The 24,352-nt window shown below is 48.0% G+C and overlaps 1 protein-coding gene across 1 annotated transcript in view; it reads right to left on the reverse strand.

The window, feature by feature from the left end:
- tnfsf10l (TNF superfamily member 10, like) overlaps positions 1 to 24,352 on the reverse strand; it is a 56,381-nt gene that overhangs the window by 24,267 nt on the left and 7,762 nt on the right. Inside the window, exon 2 of the mRNA XM_079758137.1 lies at positions 5,090 to 5,239. Coding sequence (XP_079614263.1) covers positions 5,090 to 5,239 — 150 coding nt within the window. The remainder of the gene's footprint in view (positions 1 to 5,089; positions 5,240 to 24,352) is intronic.

The raw sequence follows: 24,352 nt of genomic DNA on the forward strand, positions 1-24,352 counted from the left end.
AAAAAGTGCATGCGTTTTTTGTTACGAGGACGCGTGTACGTTGCCAAGTAGAGCACAGAGACGCTGTTACGGTTTGCAGACCGCGGGAGAGAGAGAGTAAGGAAGTGAGCATGGACGCGTGCATGTGAAATATACAACCTGCCTCCTCTTGTTTGTTCTCTCTCGCTCAGGGGGTGATACTGTACATACAAACACTGAATACTATACGCTACCTATCCACTGAGCAGATGCTTTAATCCAGACTTAAGGAGCAGGAAGGGGTCAGGGGAACCCTGCTCTAGGAAGACTACAGGTGGAGTGTGGACATTGGGGATCAAACCCAGAACCTTTCAGCTGGGAGTCGACCACCTCAACCGCTGGACTACCCTGCCCTGTTATAGGGTCTATAAAGCCGGTATCCAAATTATACAAAGCCTGTCAACGCTCTGCACCGAGACGCCGGGTTCAAGGTGTGGGAGAGAGGGGGGAGGGAGGAGATCAGGGTGGTTAGATGGGGTGAGGGAGGTGAAGAGAGAGGCAGGGCCGGGGGGAGGGGATGGTGAGACAGGAAGAGAGGAAGAAGGGATTAATGTAAGGAAGGAGAGAGAGAGAGAGAACGAAAGAGGGGGGGGAGAGTGAGAGGGAGAGCGCCAGACGCCAGACTATTTCATTGTGTCCATTGTGTTTGTGTATCAGGTGGAAAGTGTGTGTGTGTGTGTGTGCGTGTGTGTGTGTGTATGTGTGTGTGTGTGTGTGTGGCATATATGCAGGCCCACCTCTATGTTTTTCTAACTTCAGCAGAGCCGAGGCGCAAGCCGACTAAAATAGTTTAGTTTCCAGGGCGTCTAGAATTGAAACAAAGGATGAACCGCACTCCTACCCACCGGCTCCTGGGTGACTGGTTAAGGCTGGGTAGTGGATCAGGATCAGGGTAGTCCTGGTCCAGGCTGGGTAGTGGATCAGGATCAGGGTAGTCCTGATCTAGGCTGGGTAGTGGATCAGGATCAGGGTAGTCCTGATCTAGGCTGGGTACTGGATCAGGATCAGGGTAGTCCTGGTCTAGGCTGGGTAGTGGATCAGGATCAGGGTAGTCCTGGTCCAGGCTGGGTAGTGGATCAGGATCAGGGTAGTCCTGATCTAGGCTGGGTAGTGGATCAGGATCAGGGTAGTCCTGATCTAGGCTGGGTACTGGATCAGGATCAGGGTAGTCCTGGTCTAGGCTGGGTAGTGGATCAGGATCAGGGTAGTCCTGGTCCAGGCTGGGTAGTGGATCAGGATCAGGGTAGTCCTGATCTAGGCTGGGTAGTGGATCAGGATCAGGGTAGTCCTGATCTAGGCTGGGTACTGGATCAGGATCAGGGTAGTCCTGGTCTAGGCTGGGTAGTGGATCAGGATCAGGGTAGTCCTGATCTCGGCTGGGTAGTGGATCAGGATCAGGGTAGTCCTGATCTAGGCTGGGTACTGGATCAGGATCAGGGTAGTCCTGGTCTAGGCTGGGTAGTGGATCAGGATCAGAGTAGTCCTGATCTAGGCTGGGTAGTGGATCAGGATCAGGGTAGTCCTGATCTAGGCTGGGTACTGGAGGGTTGTCCCCCTGCCCTGTTCCTGACTAATATCTCGTTAAAACGTCATTCGCTCTGGATAGAAGTATCTGATGAATGACCTCATGTTAGAAAAAGAGCCAATACGCCCCTCAGCACAGACGCTAGATAGATTGGGCTCCAGCATCGATGACCTTAGAATCCCAGTGTTCCTTCAGCCCTCGGTGCAAAGTCCCTAAAGCGAGGGTTCAGAACCCGTCCCGGCCCAGAGCTGTTGAGCAAGACGCCAGGGCCTCACTGGGCTCCGCCGGACCTCCAGAACCGAATGGCCAGCAATGAGACCCCCACCACGGGGCAGGTGTGGCCGCCACAAGTCGTTCCTATCAATCTGGATCCAATCAAACCCGGGTTTGGGGGGGGTCCCTGAAGGATGGACCTCATCGCTGACTCAAAGGTTGCGGGTTCGATCCAGGACCACATCACATGTTAGACTGGGAAGGACGGCTGGGAAGGATGTCAACGCTGTGCGTTGGTCAGAGAACATCAGATTACTGAATCATCAAACTCTGTGAGCGCTCGGAGAACAGGCCTCCTCGGAGGGAAGGGAGGGGTCGTGTTGTTTCCCGGGTAGATGACTCTCCCATGTGTTCCGTGCAGAAGGTTGCAGAGGGGATTTGTAGAGATGTGGTTCTAGAATCTGATCGATTGTGACGGAAAATTTGACCCACAGCTGTTGGGGTGTGATTCCTCGTAATTTCAAGTAATTCAAAAAATATCGACATCACAAGTTCGGAGTGCCCGCCCAGATGCATGATGGGACAGATCCAACCGTTGGTACGCTCCAGCAGGAAGCTGACTAGGGGGTGGGGGGAGTTGATCTATCCATCACACATCTGGGTGGGTGGCCAACACTCCCAGTGGGGATGTCACAAGAAGGACACCTCTGGAAGGTTAAAAGAGCGGGGGGAAAAAAAGCAGGGGAGGGGGGGGGAAACTCTTTGTCCGTCTGTCCGTCAGCAACCCGGCGGCATCGTTTCACCTCTCTGTGATCGTCCATCAAAACCTCAGGCCCCGAGCAACACTGTGGATGTTCTGAGTGAAGCGGGTCCAGCAACGCCACTGGGGCCCCGGGGAGAGCCAGACGCCAGCCGGAGAGAGAGAACAGTGAAATGGAACACAAGGGAAGAGCTGGACAGGGAGAGAGCGGAGGCATGGGGGGAGCAGACAACAGGGTCCATCTGCTGGTCCTTTGAAACGCTCTGGTCCCAGCTGCTCTCTGGTCAGACGGCGTGAGGTGAGGGTGGGGGTAGATGAACATGGGCTTAGAACCTATGGGCACACAGTGGGTAGGCACAGGCCTGTGTGCGTGTGTGCGTGTGTGCGTGCGTGCGTGCGTGCGTGCGTGCGTGTCCATGCACAATCAATGAAGGGATAAAGTGTAAAAGACAGTAAAGACATTAAAATCATATACGTCGGCAATTAGTATTTATTAATACATGGCTGATGTCCTTATTTTGGCACAAACAATGTGCATTTAATGTTAATGTCAAACTGAATACATATATTTGATAAATACACAAACATTCCCATATTAAATATTTATTCATGAATCTCACACTGTTGGTTCCGTAGAAATAAATAAAGGAGAGGGAGCCCTCCCACTGATTGCATTGACTCAGACTGGCTGCTGCTCAGCCAAACGGGGTGGATTGCTCTCCCTCCATTTCCTACGACTGTATGGTTGGCTGGCTGGTGTTAGTTGTGTGTGACGAGAGTGTGATTACTACTGTTAAACACGACGCTAAGTGATAATGCGTCCAGTTAACCTTGACCTCTGGGTAGGCTGGGGGGCGGGGGGGCTGAAGGAATGAGAGAGAGAAAGGGAGAGAGGGAGAGGGCGAGAGAGAGAGAGAGATGTATGTTTGTGTTGGCCCAGTGTGTGGGGTCACCTTTTCAATACTTCTGTGGTACGTGCCTATGTTTATGAATGTGTGTGTGTGTTTGTGTTCACGTGCAAAGGTACACAATGGTTAACCACATTCCAGCGCCGGATCAAGTGGGTTCCAGATAGTTGTGTTTGTTGATAAATCTGTTTGTTTTGGTTTTAAACACCTAGGTGCGCCAGGAAGGCGCACGGGCAAAGTCTGGGTAAAGTCTGAGTGTTTCAATGGAAGATCGCATGGCTTCAAGTTAGTTTTCACTTATGGCGCGCACGCACGCACAAACACACAAACATCAACACAGACACACACACACACACAAACATCAACACAGACACACACACACAGACAAAAATCAACACAGAGACACGCACACACACACACACACACACGTACACACACAGATACAGTCAACCCAATAAAGATTAACTAACAGTAAATAAATAAATATTTACTTCTCAGAGGCACAATGCAAGCGTTCCAACAGATTTCCCGGCCTTCGATGTAAAACCTTGCAGACCTTCCTTGTAAGGACTCAAAGCACAGAGTACAATAAAACATCTCAGTGTCTAAGTGGTGGATTAGCCTTTTAGTAAAATTCTGGATGAGACCGTAGGACGTTTTCTCAGCATGTTGCTAAACCCTTTTGTCTGGAAGAACTCAAGCATGGCCTTTTTTGTTAACACCGTCTAGGAGTGTGCGTTTGCGTCCGGAGTTTGATCCCTCCACACTCATTGTGTCTGACAGCAACGGCAGGAGGAGCACGGAGGTTCTCAGTGTTGCCAATCATGTTTTACATAAACACGGTTTCGCGCCTCTATCTAATGCTGAACTTTAAAATCAGGTTAAATATGAACAGTTACGTGGTCTCAACCTTTTCTTGAACTGGTCTGCAGGCTAGCTTTAAACTAGGCTACAGCTGGTCCTAATCTGAACACATCTGGTGTGTAAATGGTCTACAATGCATTGTACCCAACGTAGTCCTGTTCCCGCATCCTAAGTAGCACCCAGAATAAAGCTCGTTTTTCTCACTAGTCCTGTGCTTGGTTATCTCTTTAGAGCTGAAGAAACCATGTTTGGTCAATTCCAATGCTGTCAGATTGCTGGCACACTTACTCCCACTCCGTGCTACTGTGATGTGCTAAACAATGCTAACATCCTTCAAGTTATTTGGAACTAGGAATCCCCTGACCGCTGCCAGCCCACTGGGCTTTACAACTGATCCACCAATGAAAATTCGCGGTTTGACCCTCTCAACGGACAAATTCAAGGCAAGCGGTTTACAAGCAATAAAGAGACGACGTCATACGGTACCGGCTATACACATAGACCTGTAGGCGATGAAAACATCAGCTTTGACAGGCTGACCGGGCCTACATTTGAAGTTTCAAGACAAAGTGCAGCATGATCCAAGGAGGGGAGACGGCACAGAGCCATGGCCATAGGTAGTTACACCTTTACTTTGAAAAGGTAGTTACGGAGGTAGTCAGAAGAGAAACTCACGATGGAGCCTTAATAAGTGGCCCTTACTGACTTCAACCTCAACCGATGATCCATCGACAGGCCGGTTTGTGAGACTATAGCGTCGACCATCTACCCTACGCCCAGTAGGGTCCGGTCCTGCCTTACCTTGGAGATGTATGACTTGATGCCCTCGGCCAGCTTGATGCAGGGCTCTCCGAAGAGCTGGGCCAGCTGCTCCGGGATGTCGTCGTTCTTGTCCAGGGCGTTGAGCAGACTCAGGCACTTGAGCTCCTCTGTCACCCCCTCGCTACGGACCTGGAGGAACAGCAAGGAGAAAGACCATAAGGGGATGTGTGGAGACATGGGTTTATGAGATTATGAGGACCACTGGTACAACCCTGTTGTAACCAGTGAACCAGAATCAGTACATGATTACATTGATCATTTTTGGATTACTGTATAATCTAATTTTATTTAATTTTGAATCAACTTTTATCCAAGGTGACTCTTTGGTGTCATTAAGGAGCATGAAGGGTTTAGGGGGTGAGGCAGATTGAACTGCAAGCATGGGGTTTAGAACCCAAAACCTTTCAGCCACTTAAGACACGAGATGGAGGATTCGGCCTTGGACTCTGGTTAAGACTCTAGTGAAGATCCACTACATCTTCTAGTGATGATCCAATGTTGAACTGCAACAAATGGAGGTCAGATTCAAGATGGCCGACCCTGACTCTTACTTTGCCATTTGAAAAAACAAAATGGAGGATTTTTTGACCTACAGCTTCATGTAGTCTTCTAGCTTCATGTAATGTTTTCTCCCTCTAAACCACTGCGTTGAGGCTGATCGACAACGACAGAATTTCTCTGAACGTACAGCAAGGTGTCCATTACCTTAAAGAAACCCTGTTTGCCACTTCAGCAAAACTGTTTTCTAAACCACACCTTAAACAAAGACAAGCTCACTTTACCGAAAAACTCTGAGTTTAAAACAAACACACTGACAGACTTGTAGCTAGAATTCAATCAATCAATCAATCCAAACTTTATTTATTCAGGGGAAACCGACACGGAGAAGTGACATACTCATTCACAAGTGTGCCCTGACTCAAACAAAAATGAGACGGTGAAATCTCGGAGTAAGCAAGATTTAGTGTCCATCGAAACACTAAGAATATAAAAAAAAGTAAAAAGAGCCATGCCAGTCTGTTTTAAACTAAACGAGAGACCCATAAAACCCCTGAAAAGCATGTCAGACAAACACTGGAGCTTTGAAACCATCAGCAACGTGAGGCCAGTGAGCCAGACCAGTTCGTGGCTGTGGTCAGATGAAGTTTCTTGCTGTTGAACACCGAATCGGCTTTGGCCGATGAATTGAACGCTTCGGCTAACAATCAATGTTTGTTGGGGCGGCGGGAAAGCCCCTTCAGATTTTCTGTAATAATAATTACAGAATATAATCAGTATCTAACCAGAACAGCTGTGAGTCATATCATGAGTAGAGGGACCTGTGAGTGGGGCTTCACCCTGGGGTAGGTGTGAGGGGAGCCCAACAGTGAACTCCAGCACTGGGACTGGCAGAACCAAGACGGAGAACATTCAGACTCGCGCTAAATGGTTCAGGCATGTCTTCGCCCTAGGCAGAACACACACTCTCCCACACTCCAACACACACACACCGACACACACACACCTGCATACATACACACACGCACATCACACACGCACACACAAACACACAGATGCAAGCAAACACACATGCACGCACGCCAAAACAAGCACACGCACAGACACAAACATACCCCACATACAGCGTAATTCTATACATACTGCATGTAAAACACACACAGACACAGTTTGGTTCTTTCAGAGTAGAGAGTAGACATATTTTATGACCATGAGTGCTGGCAATGGGTCCACCGAGGGGAAAAGTGTGTGTGTGTGTGTGTGTCTTCGGGTGTGTGCTTGTGTATGCTTTTGTGTGCTTGTGTGTGTGTCTGTGTGTGCTTTAGGTGTGTGAGCCAGCAGCCGTTATGGTCTGAAGAACAGACTAATGACAGAATGATGGAGGGCAGAGAGAGAGAGAGAGAGAGAGAGAGAGAGAGAGAGAGAGAGAGAGATGCACTCGGGCACTCCTCCACCTTCCAGTTTTTTCCGGGGGTCTTTTTTTCCTGTTTATTGCTGTCTCTCTTCCTATCTTTCGGTCCTTTCTTTTTCCTTTTCTGTTTCTCTTTCATTCTTTCCAGTGCAATCAAATGTAATTTGTTTAGTCTGCCGTGTGTATTTAAATAGTCTCTTAATCTTTGCTCCGCTCTACCGCTCTCTCTCTCTCTTTATCGCTCTCTTTCCTCCTGCCTCGCTCCCTCACTCCTTCTCTCTTTTCACGAGTTGCAACGACGTGCAACGTTTGTATGAAAAGTACAATATACAAAAAGAGTGCACGTGGGCAAGTGTGCACGTGGGCAGTTACATGCACAATGCGTGTTTGGATTTTATGTGTGTGTGTTGGGGGGGGCGGGGGTGGTAAATGGTATGTCTGTGCCTTGAGCTTAATTGTGAGAATTGTTTAAATATGCTATGTATGCATGTCTGTATGACTGTGTGTGTGTGTGTGCGTGTGCGTGTGTGTGTGTGTGTGTGTGTGGAGGGGGGGGGGGCAGTATAGGTATGTGTGTGTCACTAATTTAATTACGGCGATTGTTTAAATGTGCCATGTATGTGTAAGCCTTTGTGTGTGCGTGGGTGCGTGCATGCATGTGTGAGCAGGCATGCGTGTGTGTGTGGGGGTGTGAAGTGGGTTCGTATTAGGGCATTTACCAGAAGGGCCCAGGGTTTCTTGAAGGACCAGGGACCACACACTATCTTCAGACAACCTCCCTGTCAGCCTCCCCCCTCTGTCTCCCTCTCTGTCCGCCCCCCCCCCCATCTCTCCCCCTGTCTCAACAGTCTCTGGCCCTCCAGGAGGGATGAGAGATGTGACTCACCCGTCTGTCTGCTCCGGGACTGAAAGGGAGACGGACAATTGCTGCTGAAGCATATTCAGGCTGTTAGTCAGGTCAGGACGACTCTGCATCTACTTTTCTTTTACTATTACCATTTTTAGTCAACACTGTTCATGCGATTCATCACATGCTTGTTCAATTGGCTTTCTGTTTTTTTGGTTTAATTCTGAAGTCTTTCGGTTTGTTGAAGTGAAGCTCTTATATAATAAATGATGCGATAGAAATACAGTTTTTACTTGAAGACCTAGTCGAAGCTTATTATTTCGCAGAAAGCATTTTTTAATTATCAAATATATCGTTTTAAAACATTGTTATAAAATCAAATTCCAATGTTCAACCAACCAATCACTTCAGGCGATAACCTTGAAAGCAACGTCACGTTAAGGCGGTTTGAAGTCATCCACATCTTTTCAAAGTTAAAGCGGCCGCTTATTTGCCATGCCATATGAAAGCCAAATCAGATTTTACCCAACCACATCTGTTGAGTTCGTCATCTTTTGTTTCCTCCGCCACATATGTTTGTCTGCCAACATAGCAGAAGTATGGGCGAGACACACGGCTGAGGGTGTGTGTGTGTGTGTGTGTGTGTGTGTGTGTGTGTGTGTGTGTGTGTGTGTGTGTGTGTGTGTTTTGGTTTGGTGCGGATGGGGGAGGGGGCTTTGACTGTGAGTCAACCATGTCAATTGGGGACATGTGGACGTGAGGTCAACAGTGACTCTGATGACCGAGGTCCTGTCGTTATGACCACGGTGGGAAGCAGCAGTGATCAACAGGTATCAGCGGTCTTAATCTCGGACCCAGTGGTCCTACTGTATCGTAGCAGGACCTTCGGGGGACAGGGGGGGGGGGACGGCCCAGAAGACCAGACTGGAGAACCAGGACTTTAGGGGGCGGGGTCAGGCCTTGTTCTGTGTTTTCTTACAGAGATATTCTATAGACGGAGGAGAAGGGGATTTCCGCACCGGCCAGTCGACACGGTTTACATTTGAAACCTTTACACTTTTTCGTCCCTTTTTTACAGTTTACTTCATGGGATTTACTTGAGTTTTCGGTCGCTTATTACCTCATGGTTCCTTCTGAGGAAGAAATATGAAGAGGGGCAGAGATCCCCCAGATCTGAGCTTGTGTGCCATCAGACCTTAGATATTAGATTAAAGACTGATTTGAGCTACTTCAGCCTAATGACCCTTCTACAATCAGTCTTAGGATTGCGTGTTTCCAAACCACAGAATATTTTATGTTTGAAATCTCATAAATGTCCCGGTATATCAAAATACACTAATGCTTAATGATCGGTAGCCAATCGGGAAACACTAGCTATTACTGTGTGTGTTTGACGGCGGGTGCACAAAAATGTTAAGAGTTGGCATGATGAACGTGAGCCGCTGACCTCGGAGCTGAGCGTACAAAACACTAGCCCAGCTCAGCTGCAGGGCGTGCGACTGTTTCTGTGAGCAACGGAGCAAGTCAGGGCGTGCGAGGGAGAAAACATTGCCTTATCGCTTATTATAAGCGCAACAGTTTGAACAAAGACCAATGTGGGGTTGCGCTGGTGACTGGTGGTGAGTGTGTGTGTGTGTGTGTGTGTGTGTGTGTGTGTGTGCATGCGTGTGTGTGTGTGTCTGGCTGGCTGTGTGCGTATGTGTTTGAGCGTGAACTTGAATGTGAATGCTCGTTTTTTGTTTGTTACTGTCTACAGTGCATATTTGTGTGTGTGTGTGTGTGTAACTATACACGTGTGTGGGTGTGTGTGTACGTGTGTGTGTATGTGTGGGGGTGTGCATATAGTCATTTACTCGGGGGGGTTGTGTGTATCTATAGAGACGTGGGGGATGGGGGGGGGGTGTGTGTGTATCCATTAGGTTTTGACAAGGCCGGTTAGGGAGTGTTTGATGTGCATGAGAAACGCTGCCATCTATTAGACTGGAGATAAGGTCTGTCCACTCTGTGCTGAGCTAAGCCCTATCAACATGGTCCACTATCTCCTCCCCTGGTTAGCATTCAGACACAAGGTCAGGAGATACACTACAACAAGCAGGCGTACCATTAGTCCGCGGCCTGTGTATTGAATAAGGAATGTTATTACCAAAGTGCAGAAAATACATAATATTTGTCCCGCTTTGTCGCTAAACGGCCGATGTTTATACATAGCTTGGGCCCAGCTTGCATGGCACTGATGATGAACTGTCGGGTATCGAAAAGCAAAGCAGAACAATTTTATAATAACGTGTTTAAAGTGTGGAACTTGGTCCACACCAGGGCAGTGTCTTGCTACTCTTAAGATACCGCTATAAAGGTGTCACCATCAAAATGATAATATTCGTGTCGTTGTTGTGTAGTTGTTCTGCAGTTGATTATGTGTAGTCACGTAGCTTGAGTGAATGTTTGGCTAGAGGATACATTAGGAATGTACTTCCAACTATATTCCCACCAGGAAATAAAAGAGGCACTGAGATACTCGGCAGGCCAGCCCAACTGTTTTATCAGTGGCCTTTATCACGGCAATAATGTCTGGAATGAATAAACCTTAAACCTTTGCATTTAGGTTTCCTCATACCTAGATATTAAAATATAAAAAGCCTTTTTATCAATGAAAACACTTGCTTTACTCACAAATGGTTGTCTTATAAGTAATGTTTTATACTATACATGCATTCACTTCAAAATTTCTGTTCCCTTTGAATGTCTGCTGTATAAAGACGGCACGTATCGCTTTTTGTAAAGAGTGTTTAATATGGAGTTCCGTGGTTTCCAAGGGAGACCAGCTGTTTCACTGCAACGCCTAAACTCTTAGCACCTTAGAGAGGTGGAAGAACTCACCACGGATCTATTTTTATATTTTAACTGGAAAAACTGGTCTTGCTGTATCTGCTTCTTGGTTGTGTAACGTCACAGAAGTGAAAGTAACCAGACTGTTCTTGTGAAATTGTCATTAAGAAGCGGGTAAGTGTCGGTTAGTCAGTGCATCTTCCTCAAGGATGGCCAACATTAAGGCTGAAGACATTGGGGATCGAACCTAGAACCTTTCAGGGAGGCGTCAAACACACTCAGCATTAATACTCTCCTGATCATTGCTACTGAAGCATGGCGAGGATAGTAGTATAGAGGTTCTGTGAGGCGACGTTAGGTAAAACACCTTTTGGTGACTCCCAAACATTAATCCAAGAGTATGCAGTAGCATCAGGAGGAAAAAAAGTTTCAGAAACACTTCTATCTAATAACATCAGGTTGAAACATGTTTCCCCTTTTTATGACCTTGTCGTGTTACAAGAGCTGTTAAAGTTGAAGACGCTCACACTGTTGAGTAACCTGACCGAAACTTTGAATACAAAAATACTGGTCTTAAAAGAATCAAATGTGTAACAATCACGCCACTGGCAACTTCGGGTGTTTTTTGCCTACGGCGAGATTTGATACCACAGCCAGCCAAACAAAAAAATCCTGATTCCATTTTGATTCAATGTTTTGTTTGCTGCTTTGCCGTCTTGCTTTGTCTGACAATACCGAGCGGTTTGTAATGCTATAACGAGCTTGGGCCTCTGAAGGCCTCTGGCTGCATGTTTCCAGCTCCTGCCAAACTACCCCGGCCTTCAAACCCTTCCAGTCTAAGCCACTCTCCGTCTATATTACATTACAGAACCTAGCGCTGGAGTCCCGCTCCTCACATGAAGCACCGCCCGCTGCTGACCGTGACTCTAGATTAGGACGACGTCTGAGAGCCGGCTGACGGCATGCTCTGGCCTTCTAGAACCCAGTAACAGCTTTTTTTTTTTAACAGAACAGCTTTTCGTTTGATTTGTTCTGATTGTTGTTTGGATCTTTTCACACAATCGCTCTTTCGTCCCATTTCAATTTCTATTTTGTCACGTCGTTTGGCGCTACCCCTCAAAAGAAAACCCAAACTCTCAGGGGGCGGCCGGTCGTATTTCTCGAAACAATAAAGTATCGTATCGTTTTGACGCGCGCTTTGGCCTGGATGTTGTGGGGTCCCCCTGGGCGGGTTTCTGATGACATCAGGACCTCCTCCCATTGGCTCCGGGGACAAACGGCTGTGTTGGGGAGGAGGGGGAGGGGAGGAGGAGGAACTAGCTCGGGCGCAGTGATTGAGCGCTCCCCCCAGTCCGTTGAGGGGGGGGGGGGTCGCGCAATGCTGGGAAATACACACTGGGAAGGAGCACCAGAATAGAACCGAGTAGAGTGGAAACCATGGGAGGCCGTTGTGTTCAATCACAGAGCGAGGCCTGACGTCCCATCTTCGTACGCGTCTTGTTCTTTCCCTTCCTTGTCCTTTGTGTGATTATGCGCCCCACAGCATCAATGTACACAACTAGGGCACACACACACACACACACACACACACACACACACACACACACACACACACACACACACACACACACACACACACGGGCACACACACACACACACACACACACAGTCCCCCTTGGCTATTAAGAATCAACTCCATCCTCTCTCTCGCTCTCTCTCTCTCAGATGGACTTGCAAGCTCTCTGTTTATACTAATGACATGTCATGATGAAGTGACCGGGGAGAAGAGAGAGTGAGAGCTTGAGCGAGAGAGAGAGAGATTGAGGGTGGGAATAGAGAAAATGAGAGATAGAGAATTATAGAGAGAGGTAGAGAAAGAAAATGACAGAGATTTAAAGAGAGGCAGACAATGCTAGAGCTAGGTATAGAATAATAGAGAGGCTGATAACAATGAACAATGACTGAGAAAGGTAGAGGGATGGGAACGATAGACCGTGATAGAGAGAGAAAAGGATAGAGAGACGTAGAAAATGATATATAGAGAGAGGAAGGGTCCAGTTCAGGGCTGACAGCACTCTCTCAGGAAGTCAAGAACAATGCCTCACTGTTCCTCCCTGTGCGTGTGTGTGTGTGTGTGTGTGTGTGTGTGTGTGTGTGTGTGTGTGTGTGTGTGTGTGTGTGTGTGTGTGTGTGTGTGTGTGTGTGTGTGTGTGTGTGTTGGCAGTCCCATAACTCTCATCTGAAGGGATTAGGAAGAGGAGAAGGCAGCAATGTAATACAAATCAACCAGAGAAGGAGAGAGAGAGAGGGAAAGAGAGAAAGAAAGAGGGAGAGAGAGGGGGGAGACAGGGAGAGGGTGGGAGTAAGAGATGGAGAGGGAGGGGAGGGGGATATAACTAGGGGGATAGAGGGACAGATAGGGAGAGGAAGGCAGAGGGAGAGGAGGGTGAAGCAAGAAAGGAAGATGAAGAGACAATGATGGTTGCAGAGAGAGAGAGAGATGGAGAGGAAGAGAGAGGAGAGAAGGAGAGGGAAAGGAGAGGGAGAGAGGAAGAGAGAGAGAGAGAAAGAAAGAGAGAGAGAGAGAGAGAGAGAGAGAGGAAGAGAGAGAAAGAGAGAGAGAGAGGGAGAGAGGGGAGGAGGGAGAGAAGAAGTGGCAGAGGGGGAGAAGGAGAGGGAGAAAGAGGGAGGGAGCACTCCACAGAGTGGTAAATGCGTGGAGTGTAACGGGGATACCGGTACACAGCAGTCAGCCAGACTGGAGGTATAAGCCCACTGGGCCGTTCTCCTCTAATTAAACTCCCCTTCCCCTCCGGCCCGCCGCGGACGACATCCCAACCGCCGGGTGAACCTAATACCACCCCCCCCCCCCAAACCACTTCCTGCTCTGCCTCCCTTATCCCACCACACGCCCGGCCCTCATTGGCCGAAACAAACTGTTGGTTCATTTTGGTATGTTTGGCTCTCTCCACCGTAATAACCCCGCCGTGTGTGTGTGTGTGTGTGTGTGTGTGTGTGTGTGTGTGGTTGGGAGATTTAGGGGCTGGAGGCACGTGGCTTCTCTTTATCTTTAATGTCGACCGCTACAAAAAGAGAAAATAGTCGCTCATTTTAATGTTGCGATTGAGTGATTTAAACATATTGGGTTAGGGCTATTTTAGTTTGAAACGTTTGCTATTCTTTGGGCCGTTGGTGTTTATAATAAACATTCGCCTATTTTTATTCAAGGACTTGGAAAATGGCTGACTTGTTCTCCGCCAGCGAGGGTCACGTCAGGCGAGGCTGTAAAAAACTCTCCCCCATAAACCTCGTCCAGAGGTAAATTGTTGAGATTCGAACAAAGCGACGAATATAAACTGTATTTCACATACTTAAGACAAGGCAAGATGGCAGTTCGGCTAACAATGAACGAACCTCAAGCAAGGAGGACTGCAGCTGTTTCACGTCAACATGAGCAATGCGCTTCTCTACAGAGCAATAACAATGTGACTTGTTTGGATGTATCAGATCTATTGGAAGGTAAACTACCAGGGCACTTGTTGGTTTTTACGTCCCTGCAGGATGTTACAAGTACAGATATATCGGGACTAATAGAAGAAGTATGTCGGAATCAGAAGTACAGAGATGTTTGGACTACCAGTACATGGACAACAAGTAATAGCATGCGGGATGTTTTAATGTGTGCTTTGTTTTTTATATACTTTGAAGCCAAAACCAAAATATCCAGAAATGGCAAAATAAGGATGGTCTGAAGTATCTGAAGGATATTGGGGTAACAAGCACAAACACAAGCTAGGATTATGAGGGGCCAGAGGCATTCAAAGGCTTCTCGGGGGGGCTGCTTAATGTCCTCATCTGGCACAGAATAGTTTTGGGCTCCACAACAACCCGGGCAGAGGACATGTTAAACCGGAGCATCGCATTTACGAGCTGTGATCTCTTTCAAAATAAGAGCCACAAGCCACGGGTGGTGTTGGTATTTACGGTCCACCAGCGCCTGAGCCCGTAATAACACGCACAAAATGAAAAGGTGTTAGCGCTCTGAAGAAACGCCTTGCATTATGGTCAGAGTTTTCTTATTAGTTGGGGAATGTTAACGAGAGGGTCCTGCTAGCCAGAGGAGCGCCCCCCCTCGCTCAACCATTTGGATTGGTTGAAGGGGGGGGGGGGGGATTCCAAAGGGATTTGAACATCCACTAAGGTAAAGCCAGTGACTTGTGGGACAAGGCTACTGGACGATGTAACCACCATACAGTCACCCCATCATGCCCTCCCCCCACCATGGTATAGGTATTTCGTGACAGGTATAATTCTTGCCACGGAATGTGTCAACATCTGGCGGTGTTCTTTGATTGGTGCCGTGTTTTTTTGGCGGAGATGAACCGGAAAACGCAGCAGGTTAATCGTTGGGCCGTGCCTTTTACATTTACATTTGTAGGAGGAGAGGTGTGTGTAACCACGGTGACGGCTCCCCATGGCATAGTAGTCTAATTTTTATGTGTGTGTGTGTGTGTGTGTGGTGCAAACCCCGTTTTGTCATTATTAAGATCTATGAGCAGCAGCCCCCTGTTTTAAAGATGGTTTGTGTCAAACCGTGCGTGGCGTCCACGCTCGGAATAAACGACATGTCTTATGGCGCCCCCCCATCACTGCTGACAGGATGTGACATCATCGCTCACGCAACATTTGTGTGTAATGGCAGGTGCTTTTACACCCCAGATTGCAGATAAGAGAGAGAGAGAGAGAGAGAGAGAGAGAGAGAGAGAGAGAGAGAGAGAGAGAGAGAGAGAGAGAGAGAGAGAGAGAGAGAGAGAGAGAGTGAGAGAGAGAGAGAGAGAGAGAGAGAGAGAGAGAGAGAGAAAATTGGCCTTTCAATTCCAAGTCGTATTCCAAGATATCTATCATAACTCATTTCCCTGTAGGTAAAATGTTCTGTTATTCTCAAACTTTCGTCCAACTGAGCGTTCTCCAAGTCTGGACTTTAAACTAGCAAAACCTTTCACAGCGTGTCAGACTGCACAAAACATTGTTGCGCATGTTTCGTTTGCCAAAACACCAGCTCTTGAGAAGTTATTAAAGTTAAGATCCTTTTCGAGGTTAACGCATTTGTGAGAACTTCAACGACTCTGAGTGACTTTTGGAAACATTTCTGAGCTAATGGGTTGCGTGAGTACGCTGTCCCCTCCCTCCTCCTGCTGCCTCTAATAAAGGAAATCCAGAATGAAATCTGTTTCTACTCTCCTCTGCTGACAAGAGCCTTGGTCATCCATTTGCCCTGTGTTTGTGTGTGTGTGTGTGTGTGTGTGTATTTTAATGCATGTGCGTCTACAATGTATTTGTGTGTGCTTTTGTGTGTGTGCGTGTGTTTTTGTGTGTCTGTGTGTGTGTTTTTTTGTTTGTGTATGTGTGTGTTTTTGTGTGAGTGTGTGTGCGTGTGTGTGTGTGTGTGTTTGAGTATACATGCTTGCCTGTGATATATTTGGGCGTGTGTGTTTCACATGATTAGAACGTGTCTCAGAATCTTTGGCAGGTAAACTGTGGTAAACATGAGGGAGATTACGTGTCCATAACGCTTTCAAATACTGGTTAAATGTTCCCTTGTCTTTCTGTTTAGTTTCATTGTTCCTGAAAGTATCCCTGTACCTTTCTATTATGGTAAAAGACTGTTGTAAGTCCATGTGCCTGTACTTGTATTCACGTGTGTGTGTGTGTGTGTGTGCGTGGGCGTGCCAAGGGATTGTTTCCAATAACCAGAAAGAGAGAGAGAGATAAGTATCATAAAGTGTGAAAATGCTTCCAGATAGTGTGTATCTGGTTTATCTCTCTTTATTGTTTAGAGAGAGAGAGATAGAGAAAGGGAGAGCGAAACCGAAAGAGAGTGAGAGAGAGAGTGGGATGTCTGTTGTATTGTGTGTTTAACTTAGTTCTTAATATCTTATTTTACACTTTTTACATGTTCTGGTACATATACAGTGCCTTTACAGTCCTTTACATGTAATGTTATAGAGAGAGAGAGAGAGAGAGAGAGAGAGAGAGAGAGAGAGAGAGAGAGATTAAATAATCATGCATGTTGTTGTGACACCGCAACAATTACAAATGTCTCATGATCGTAATCAGTCACGCCAAATAGTTACAATAACCACCCTCATAAGAATCCTAATTATAGATGTACCCTTGGAGTACCGTCGAAATGGAGACCTACCGACCTCCCACGAAACAAAACGAAATCGACCGCTGTCATGGGACGGGCTCTGCAGGTGTAGACCTTGAACCCCCCCAGGACTCAGGGCCGTTCCAGGGGTTAGGGGTGGAATGGTGTTCCTGAATCCTCGGACGCCAGCCTTCCGAGGTGCACTTTTGACGTCATTTCCGGTCTCTGAGCATTTATAGCGTTCCCGTTCGTCTTTGTGATTGTGTCATGAAATTGGCTAGTCGTTGTTTATTGTTAGCTGCATCAGCCTCTTTAGCAAACCAGCCCGAAAACAAACAACACAACTTTACATTGTATTGCACGCACAGCAAGACCGTGCGATGCATAAATTGGTGACCGGAATAAAACAGCAATGTAATCAAGTGTGTAAGAGCATTTAAAATCAACATTAAAATGACCAACGTGGTACAAATACAAAGAAAATAAAAATCTCTTCACGGGCGCAGCCAATTTGTGGAGAGCGTCATCACTGCTCTCGTTCTCAACAGTCTTTTACTGCAAGTCAAAAGGTATGGCAAGAAGCTCAGGAGCAATGAAACCGAAACACAAGGGAACATTTAGCCAGTAATCTCCCTCATGTTTACCATAGTTTACCTGCCAAAGATACTGAGCCACATTCGAATCATGTGCCCCGCCCACGCCCAACCGGCCTACCAGGAAACGAAACGCAACGGGTCGCTGTTATGGGACGGTCCCTGCCAGTGAAGAACTTGTTTGTTTAAGAGACCTTGAACCCCAGGACTCCTCGTCGTCCCGGGGGCCAGTATACGGGTTAGGGGTGTAAGATGGCGGGGGACTTGGTGGGTACCACGGGGGAGGGGTCTAGTGGGCCACGAGGCGTCTCATTGGAGGGACTGGGGTTACACCTAACACCCGGGGGGGGGGGGGGTGGATGTTAAGCGCCCCCCTCCTCCCCGGGCTGTGGGGGGTGGGAAGACCTGAGTGAGGAGGACTTCAGGACAGAGTGAGTCACCAGACAGACGTCTGCACCACAGGGCCTGCTGCTGCTGGGACCCAGCGGAGAGGCAGAGAGAGAGGGGATGCATATGGAGCACTTTACTGACTGGTACGTCTGCCAATGTGTGTGTGTGTTTGTGCGTGAGTGTGTGCGTGTGTGTGAACGTGTGCCTGTTTGTGTCTATGTGTGTGTGTGTTTGTGTGTCTGTATGTGTCTGCTTGTGTGTTTGTGTGTGTCTGTCTGCCTGTGTGTATTTCACACCAAGGGGGTAGGGGGGTAGGGGGGCTAGGGGGTCCGTACCAGCAAGCACCAACACACGCCGGCCCACGGCGGTCGCCATGTTTCCTGGCGTTACAGCACTGGAGCTCTCTTCAGCGGGTTAATACGGCGAGTCATTACCCATCACGCCTCCCATCAGCAGAGCAAAGGCGGTATAAGACGGCTCCGAGACCAAGAACGCAGGCCTCCCCCGGCTCTCCGTGTAGTCCATCCTCCTCGTCTTTCTGTTAGTTTGGTCCCCCACCGAGGTTCAATTGGGTGTTAAGTGTGTGTCTGTCCTCCTGTCTGTCTGTGTGTCTGAGTGTCTGTCTGTCTGTCTGTCTGTCTGTCTGTCTGTCTGTCTGTCTGTCTGTCTGTCTGTCTGTCTGTCTGTCTGTCTGTCTGTCTGTCTGTCTGTCTGTCTGTCTGTCTGTCTGTGTGTGTGTGCGCGTAGTCACCTGTGTGAAGTGACATTTGGTTTTGGTATTCGAAAAAGATAACCCTGTACCATCCCACGAAAGAAAAAAAAGGTTGGATGGGGAACATTTGTTATTTCAACCCACTTTTGGCGCACGTGGACAGACGTTCTTCACTTCTCGCTGAACGCGTGCACACACACACACACACACCCCAAGGGACTCGGTGTGAACCGGTTGGAACCGGTTGCGTTGGTTATGTAAAACGACAGGATGGTGATCTCCAGACGATGTCTGTTCTCGTCGCCAACTGACCAAACCCTGGCCCCGTGGCGGCAGGGTCAGAGGCACAGGCCGTGCTCTGCGGACCTGTTACCATGGTGACCTCAGCCATGTTGAAGTTCAACCTGTGGCCATGTTGGAGGCCAACTCCGCCGCAGTAACCCCTGACACCACGAGAGACACTCGTGATGTAGCCGAGAGGGAGAACATCTTTGGAGGAAATGGTTTGATAAAATGAAAAGTTTACAAAAGGCAAAGGATGACAACACATCCTAGAGATTCTACTAACATCCCTTCTATGTGCTGCCTTCCTCCCTTCTTCCTTTCCTACACCCTAGCAGCGGTGGTAGAGGGAGAGAGAGAGAGAGAGAGAGAGAGAGAGAGAGAGCGAGAGAGAGAGAGAGAGAGATTTTGTTCCAGTAGAGTTGATGATTCCCAGTAGCCAATCATGTCAGATAACTGACATTAGGCCAACAGTTAGCCTACTACACACACACACAAACACACACACACACACACACACACACACACACACACACACACACACACACACACACACACACACACACACACACACACACACACAACCCAGGTCTGTGAGTCAGCACCATTTGTGCACCATGTCTGTGGATAGCATGTAATGCATTACAAATTTCCTGTACATAAACACACACACACAAACAGACACACACACACACACACACACACACACACACACACACACACACACACACATATGTCAGGACTTCCTGCTGGACAAATGACATAATCTTATCCCTCTCACTAATATACTAGTACTACTACTGCTTATACCATACTGGTACTAATACCAGCACTCATACTAATTAGTCACCAGTAGCGATGACGTCAGCACCCAGGGGGCCAGGGGTCACACTGTGACTCCTACGGGTGTCCGCAGATAACCGGACCTAACGGGGGTCAGAGGTCACCGTTGGCAGTAGTACTAGTGGAAGACAGCGGAACCCCTAACCCTTCCTCATCAGAGGTCAAACGTGTGCGTTTAAACGTTCAACTTTAACCTTTACTTTGACCCGTCATAGGTCGCCAAGTTAGTTGGTGAGTGAATCTTTATTAGCATAGTTCTTCCTCAGTTCTTCATCTTCATCACAAACAGACCCAAGAGGGCTTTAGCACACTATGAACAAAAAACACCTCTGCACTCTAAACACTGTGGACGACTCGGGAGGAAAAGCCCTCCGACCACAGAGGGGAGAACCTTGAGAAGGAACACAGCAGAAGGATCCCTTCATTCAGGGATGCTAGGAATTTAGCAGTTGCTGACCAGGGCAAAGAATAAATGGTAGCAAACTAAACTGAGGGAGGGGTTGGATAGTGTTGATAGTGGTTCAGCTGTTTGATTCCCTGTTTGATTCCCAGCAGGAAGGTTCTGATCCCTTCCAACGTTCCCAGTCTAACCGAAGGCATCGACGTTGACAAGTATCTGGGCGGCAGTTGCTCACGAGGTAGAGCGGGTGGACTGTTAACCAGAAGGATGCTAGTTCGATCCCCGGCTCCTGTGTCGGGTGTCGAGGTGTCCCTGAGAATGATGCCTGACCCTCACTGCTCCAGACGAGCTGGCTGTTGCCCTGCGTTGTTGACATCGCCGTCGGTGTGTGAATGTTTGAAGGATTGGTCGTAAGTGGCTTTGGACAAAAGCGTCTGCGAAATCCCCTAAATGTAAAATGTAAGTTTCTGAATTCACTGAGAGTCGCTTCAGGTACGAGTGTGTGAATGCTGAACGACGGGATAGTGCTAGCGGCTACATCACTCCACCAACAGGACGTGTGACTTAAAACGAGGTCGAGAGAAGGAGCTGTTCCCAGAGCTCCAATGACAATGTCCTCAAGACAAATAACTCTGAGGTGAATCACTGTCTACCAATCACTCGTCTTATCTGACCGTTGTTACCAAGGCAATTTATGAAGCGCCCTCTCATATGACGTCACGCCTCAGTTGAATTTGAATAATTTTGTGTCTGATTGTGAAGTTATTTACGACTTTTTGGTGCTATTAGTCTGATTGTTAAGCAGCCTCCTCCATCAGTATCTAATAATAGTTTTCTGTTCAAGATATAAAGACAATTATGAAAAGTAGTATTGTATGTATGTGTGAAAATGTTAAACGTTATTGTTAATGTTAATGTTACTGAGGTTCCCTCTCTGTCTTTCTCTCTTTTTAACAGAAATATGCAAAAGACAATATTCCCGCCCCTGAAGGCATTTCGCAAGCATATTTCTACATGTCCCACGACTCCTAATAAACTTAATCCTTGAATGTGTTTTCTTTTCCTACTTAATAGTAATATTTCTCCATATATTTTTCTCTCTATTACACCTTAATTTCTTGTCAAAGTTAACAAGACCGTTTATTTAAGTCTTGGCTATTGCAGACCAGCATGTCATTTTTTTTCTAGCTAAGCAGTGTGTGTGTATCCATGGCGACGGTTAGCTCTATGTAATGAGTCTATTAGCCAATCTTAACTTGTCAATAGGACAACCTCACAGTTGCCTGGTCTGTTGACTTGGAAAACACACCAATAGTCACATAGCGCAACGTGTGTGTCCTGCGACAGCTGTCACTAACGGACACACACACACACACACACACACACACACACACACACACACACACACACACAGCTTGACCCTGCTTCTTACAAGCATTCCGACGCGGGAAGGTAAATATCCAGTCTTTACATTTGAAAAACACACCAAGGCCACATGTGCATGTGTGTGTGCGCACACATGTTTGTGTGTTTGCGTGCGCATGTGTGTGTGAGAGGGAGTTTATGCAGGCGGGTTAGGTAATATGTATTTTGCGTGGGAATTCGGAAGTGTGCTTTGCTTTTGAATGTGTGTGGGTGGGAGTGTATGTGTGTTTTTGGGGGGGGCGGGATGCCTGGGTGTGTGAGTGATCTGTCTGATTGTTTGTGTGTGGGCGTGTCTGTCTGTGTGTGTCTGTGTGTGGGGGGGTAGGTGTGTTTTGACAAGGCAATATAAAAAGTGTAAAGAAAACAAGAGAAAGAGACACAAAGAGATGTGAGTGAGTAAAGGCTAACAGACAGAGACGGAGAGAGAGAGAGAGAGAGAGAGAGAGAGAGAGAGAGAAAGAGAGAGACGGACAGAGATAGAGAGAGAGAGAGAGAGAGAGAGAGACACAGACAGACAGACAGACAGACGGAGAGAGAGAGATTGAGACGGACAGAGAGAGAGAGAGAGAGTGAGATTGAGATGGACTGAGAGAGAGAGAGAGAGAGTGTGAGACGGACAGAGATAGGGCACCCTGACAAATATCCTCCCTCTCTGACCTCTGTGTGACCTCCAACATCTCATCTCAGACCATCCCTACTTCCTCTACTCTGAAACAATACGCTCTCCTCTCTTCTTCAGCCCCCTCCTCTTCATACCCTACAACACCTCTTCCTTCCCCTTTCCTCCTCCCTTTACACCTCTCCCTCCTCCTCCTTCTCCCTCCACACCTCTCCCTCTCTCTACACCTCCCTCCTCCTCCTCCCTCCACACCTCTCCCTCTCTCTACGCCTCCCTCCTCCTCCTCCCTCCACACCTCTCCCTTTCTACGCCTCCCTCCTCCTCCTCCCTCCACACCTCTCCCTCTCTCTACACCTCCCTCCTCCTCCTCCCCCTCCTCCTCCTCCCCCTCTACACCTCTCCCCCTCCTCCCCTCTCTCCTCCCTCTCCTCTCCTCCACTTCCTCTCTCTTCCCTCTGTGTATCTTAGGGAGATCTGTAGCCATCTCTTCCTCTGCATCTCAGCTCCAATCGCCACCTTTCGTTGCCTCTGTTGAATTTATTTTCCTCATCTGTTTTTCTCCCCTCCTCTGCCTTGCATGTGTGTGTCTGTGTGTGAGTCCTGAGGCGATTGTGAAAACAAACATCCTTTGGTTAAATATTACACAGCTGAATGTGACTCACGCACACACACACAGACACACACACGCACACCGACACGATACACACACACACACACACACACACACACCCTAAAACTATAAGCCAAAGACTGCCTCATAAAAGAAAGAGCTTCTTGTGTCATTCCTGAAGAATCTCTTCTCTCCCTGGAGCTGTAACAAAACACCACACACAAACTCACACACAGACACACACACACACACACACATAAACATTTCCTTTTGTTTTGATCTCCTTTAAGTATGTTATTCTTTTTTACGTTGTTTGATTTTGGCGATCTAAATATTTATCTGCAAACAAAGCTCTAGTGACTGTAATTCAGTGTCATTGAATTGAGAGGAACAATACTTTGTATTCCCTTATTAACACAACTTGGCAGAGTTCACAAGATGGACATACAGACGTTTTCTATTTGAAAAAATAACTCTTTAATCAACAACAATATTGGAGAGAGAGAATTGGACGGTTGAGTGAGAGAGAAGGGAGTGAGGAGGATGAATGAGAGATAACAGAGTGTGGGAGAGAGAGTAAGAGACAGGCAGAGAGGAGAGCGTTACAGACAGAAGGGTCGACCGAAGAGAGACCATCATAAGGTGAGGGAGAGGAGAGACACATGTCATAAAAATGAAAAGAAGAGATACAAAAGTCAAGCAAAGGACAGGGGGAGAGGGAGAGAGGGAGGGAAGGAGGGAGGGAGGGAGGGAAGAGGGAGGGAGGGGAGAGGAAAGAGAGAGGGAGGGGGAGAGGGAAGGAGGTGGAGGGGGAGAGGGAGGGAGGGAGGGAGGGGGAGAGGGAGAGAGGGAGGGAGGGGGAGAGGGAAGAGGGAGGGACGGAGAGAGGGAAGAGGGAGGGAGGGGGAGAGGGAAGAGGGAGGGAGGGAGGGGGAGAGGGAAGAGAGAGGGAGGGGGAGAGGGAAGAGGGAGGGAGGGAGGGAGGGGGAGAGGGAGAGAGGGAGGGAGGGGGAGAGGGAAGAGGGAGGGAGGGGGAGAGGGAGGGAGGGGGAGAGGGAGAGAGGGAGGGAGGGGGAGAGGGAAGAGGGAGGGAGGGGGAGAGGGAGAGAGGGAGGGAGGGGGAGAGGGAGAGAGGGAGGGAGGGGGAGAGGGAAGAGGGAGGGAGGGGGAGAGGGAGGGAGGGGGAGAGGGAAGAGGGAAGAGGGAGGGAGGGAGGGAGGGGGAGAGGGAGAGAGGGAGGGAGGGGGAGAGGGAAGAGGGAGGGAGGGAGAAGCTAGCGTGGGTGGCTATGTTGGCAGCGCTGAATTAAATCCAAACAGTTTTGGAGTATGTGTGGGTGTGTGTGTGCGTGCACGCATTTGTGTATGCCCATGTATGTTTCTGTGAGTGTGTGTTTGTGCATGTGTTAGGGAGGGAGGGATCTTACTGTAAAATCAGTAACCGATTTATAAGTGTGTGTGATTGTGCTTGTGTAGCATTGGCTAGGGTTCTTGCTTGTCAAACACACACACACACTAGGCCTGCACGATAAATCGTTATAAATTTGCGATCTCGATTCGCCCCTGTGTGGACTTAAGTTTTAAATTACTTCGATTTATTTATTTTTTTTTAATATATATATATGTTTTTTTTGTT

The sequence above is a fragment of the Pollachius pollachius genome (assembly GCF_949987615.1).
Source record: "Pollachius pollachius genome assembly, chromosome: 20".
Classification (NCBI taxonomy): Eukaryota; Metazoa; Chordata; class Actinopteri; order Gadiformes; family Gadidae; genus Pollachius; species Pollachius pollachius.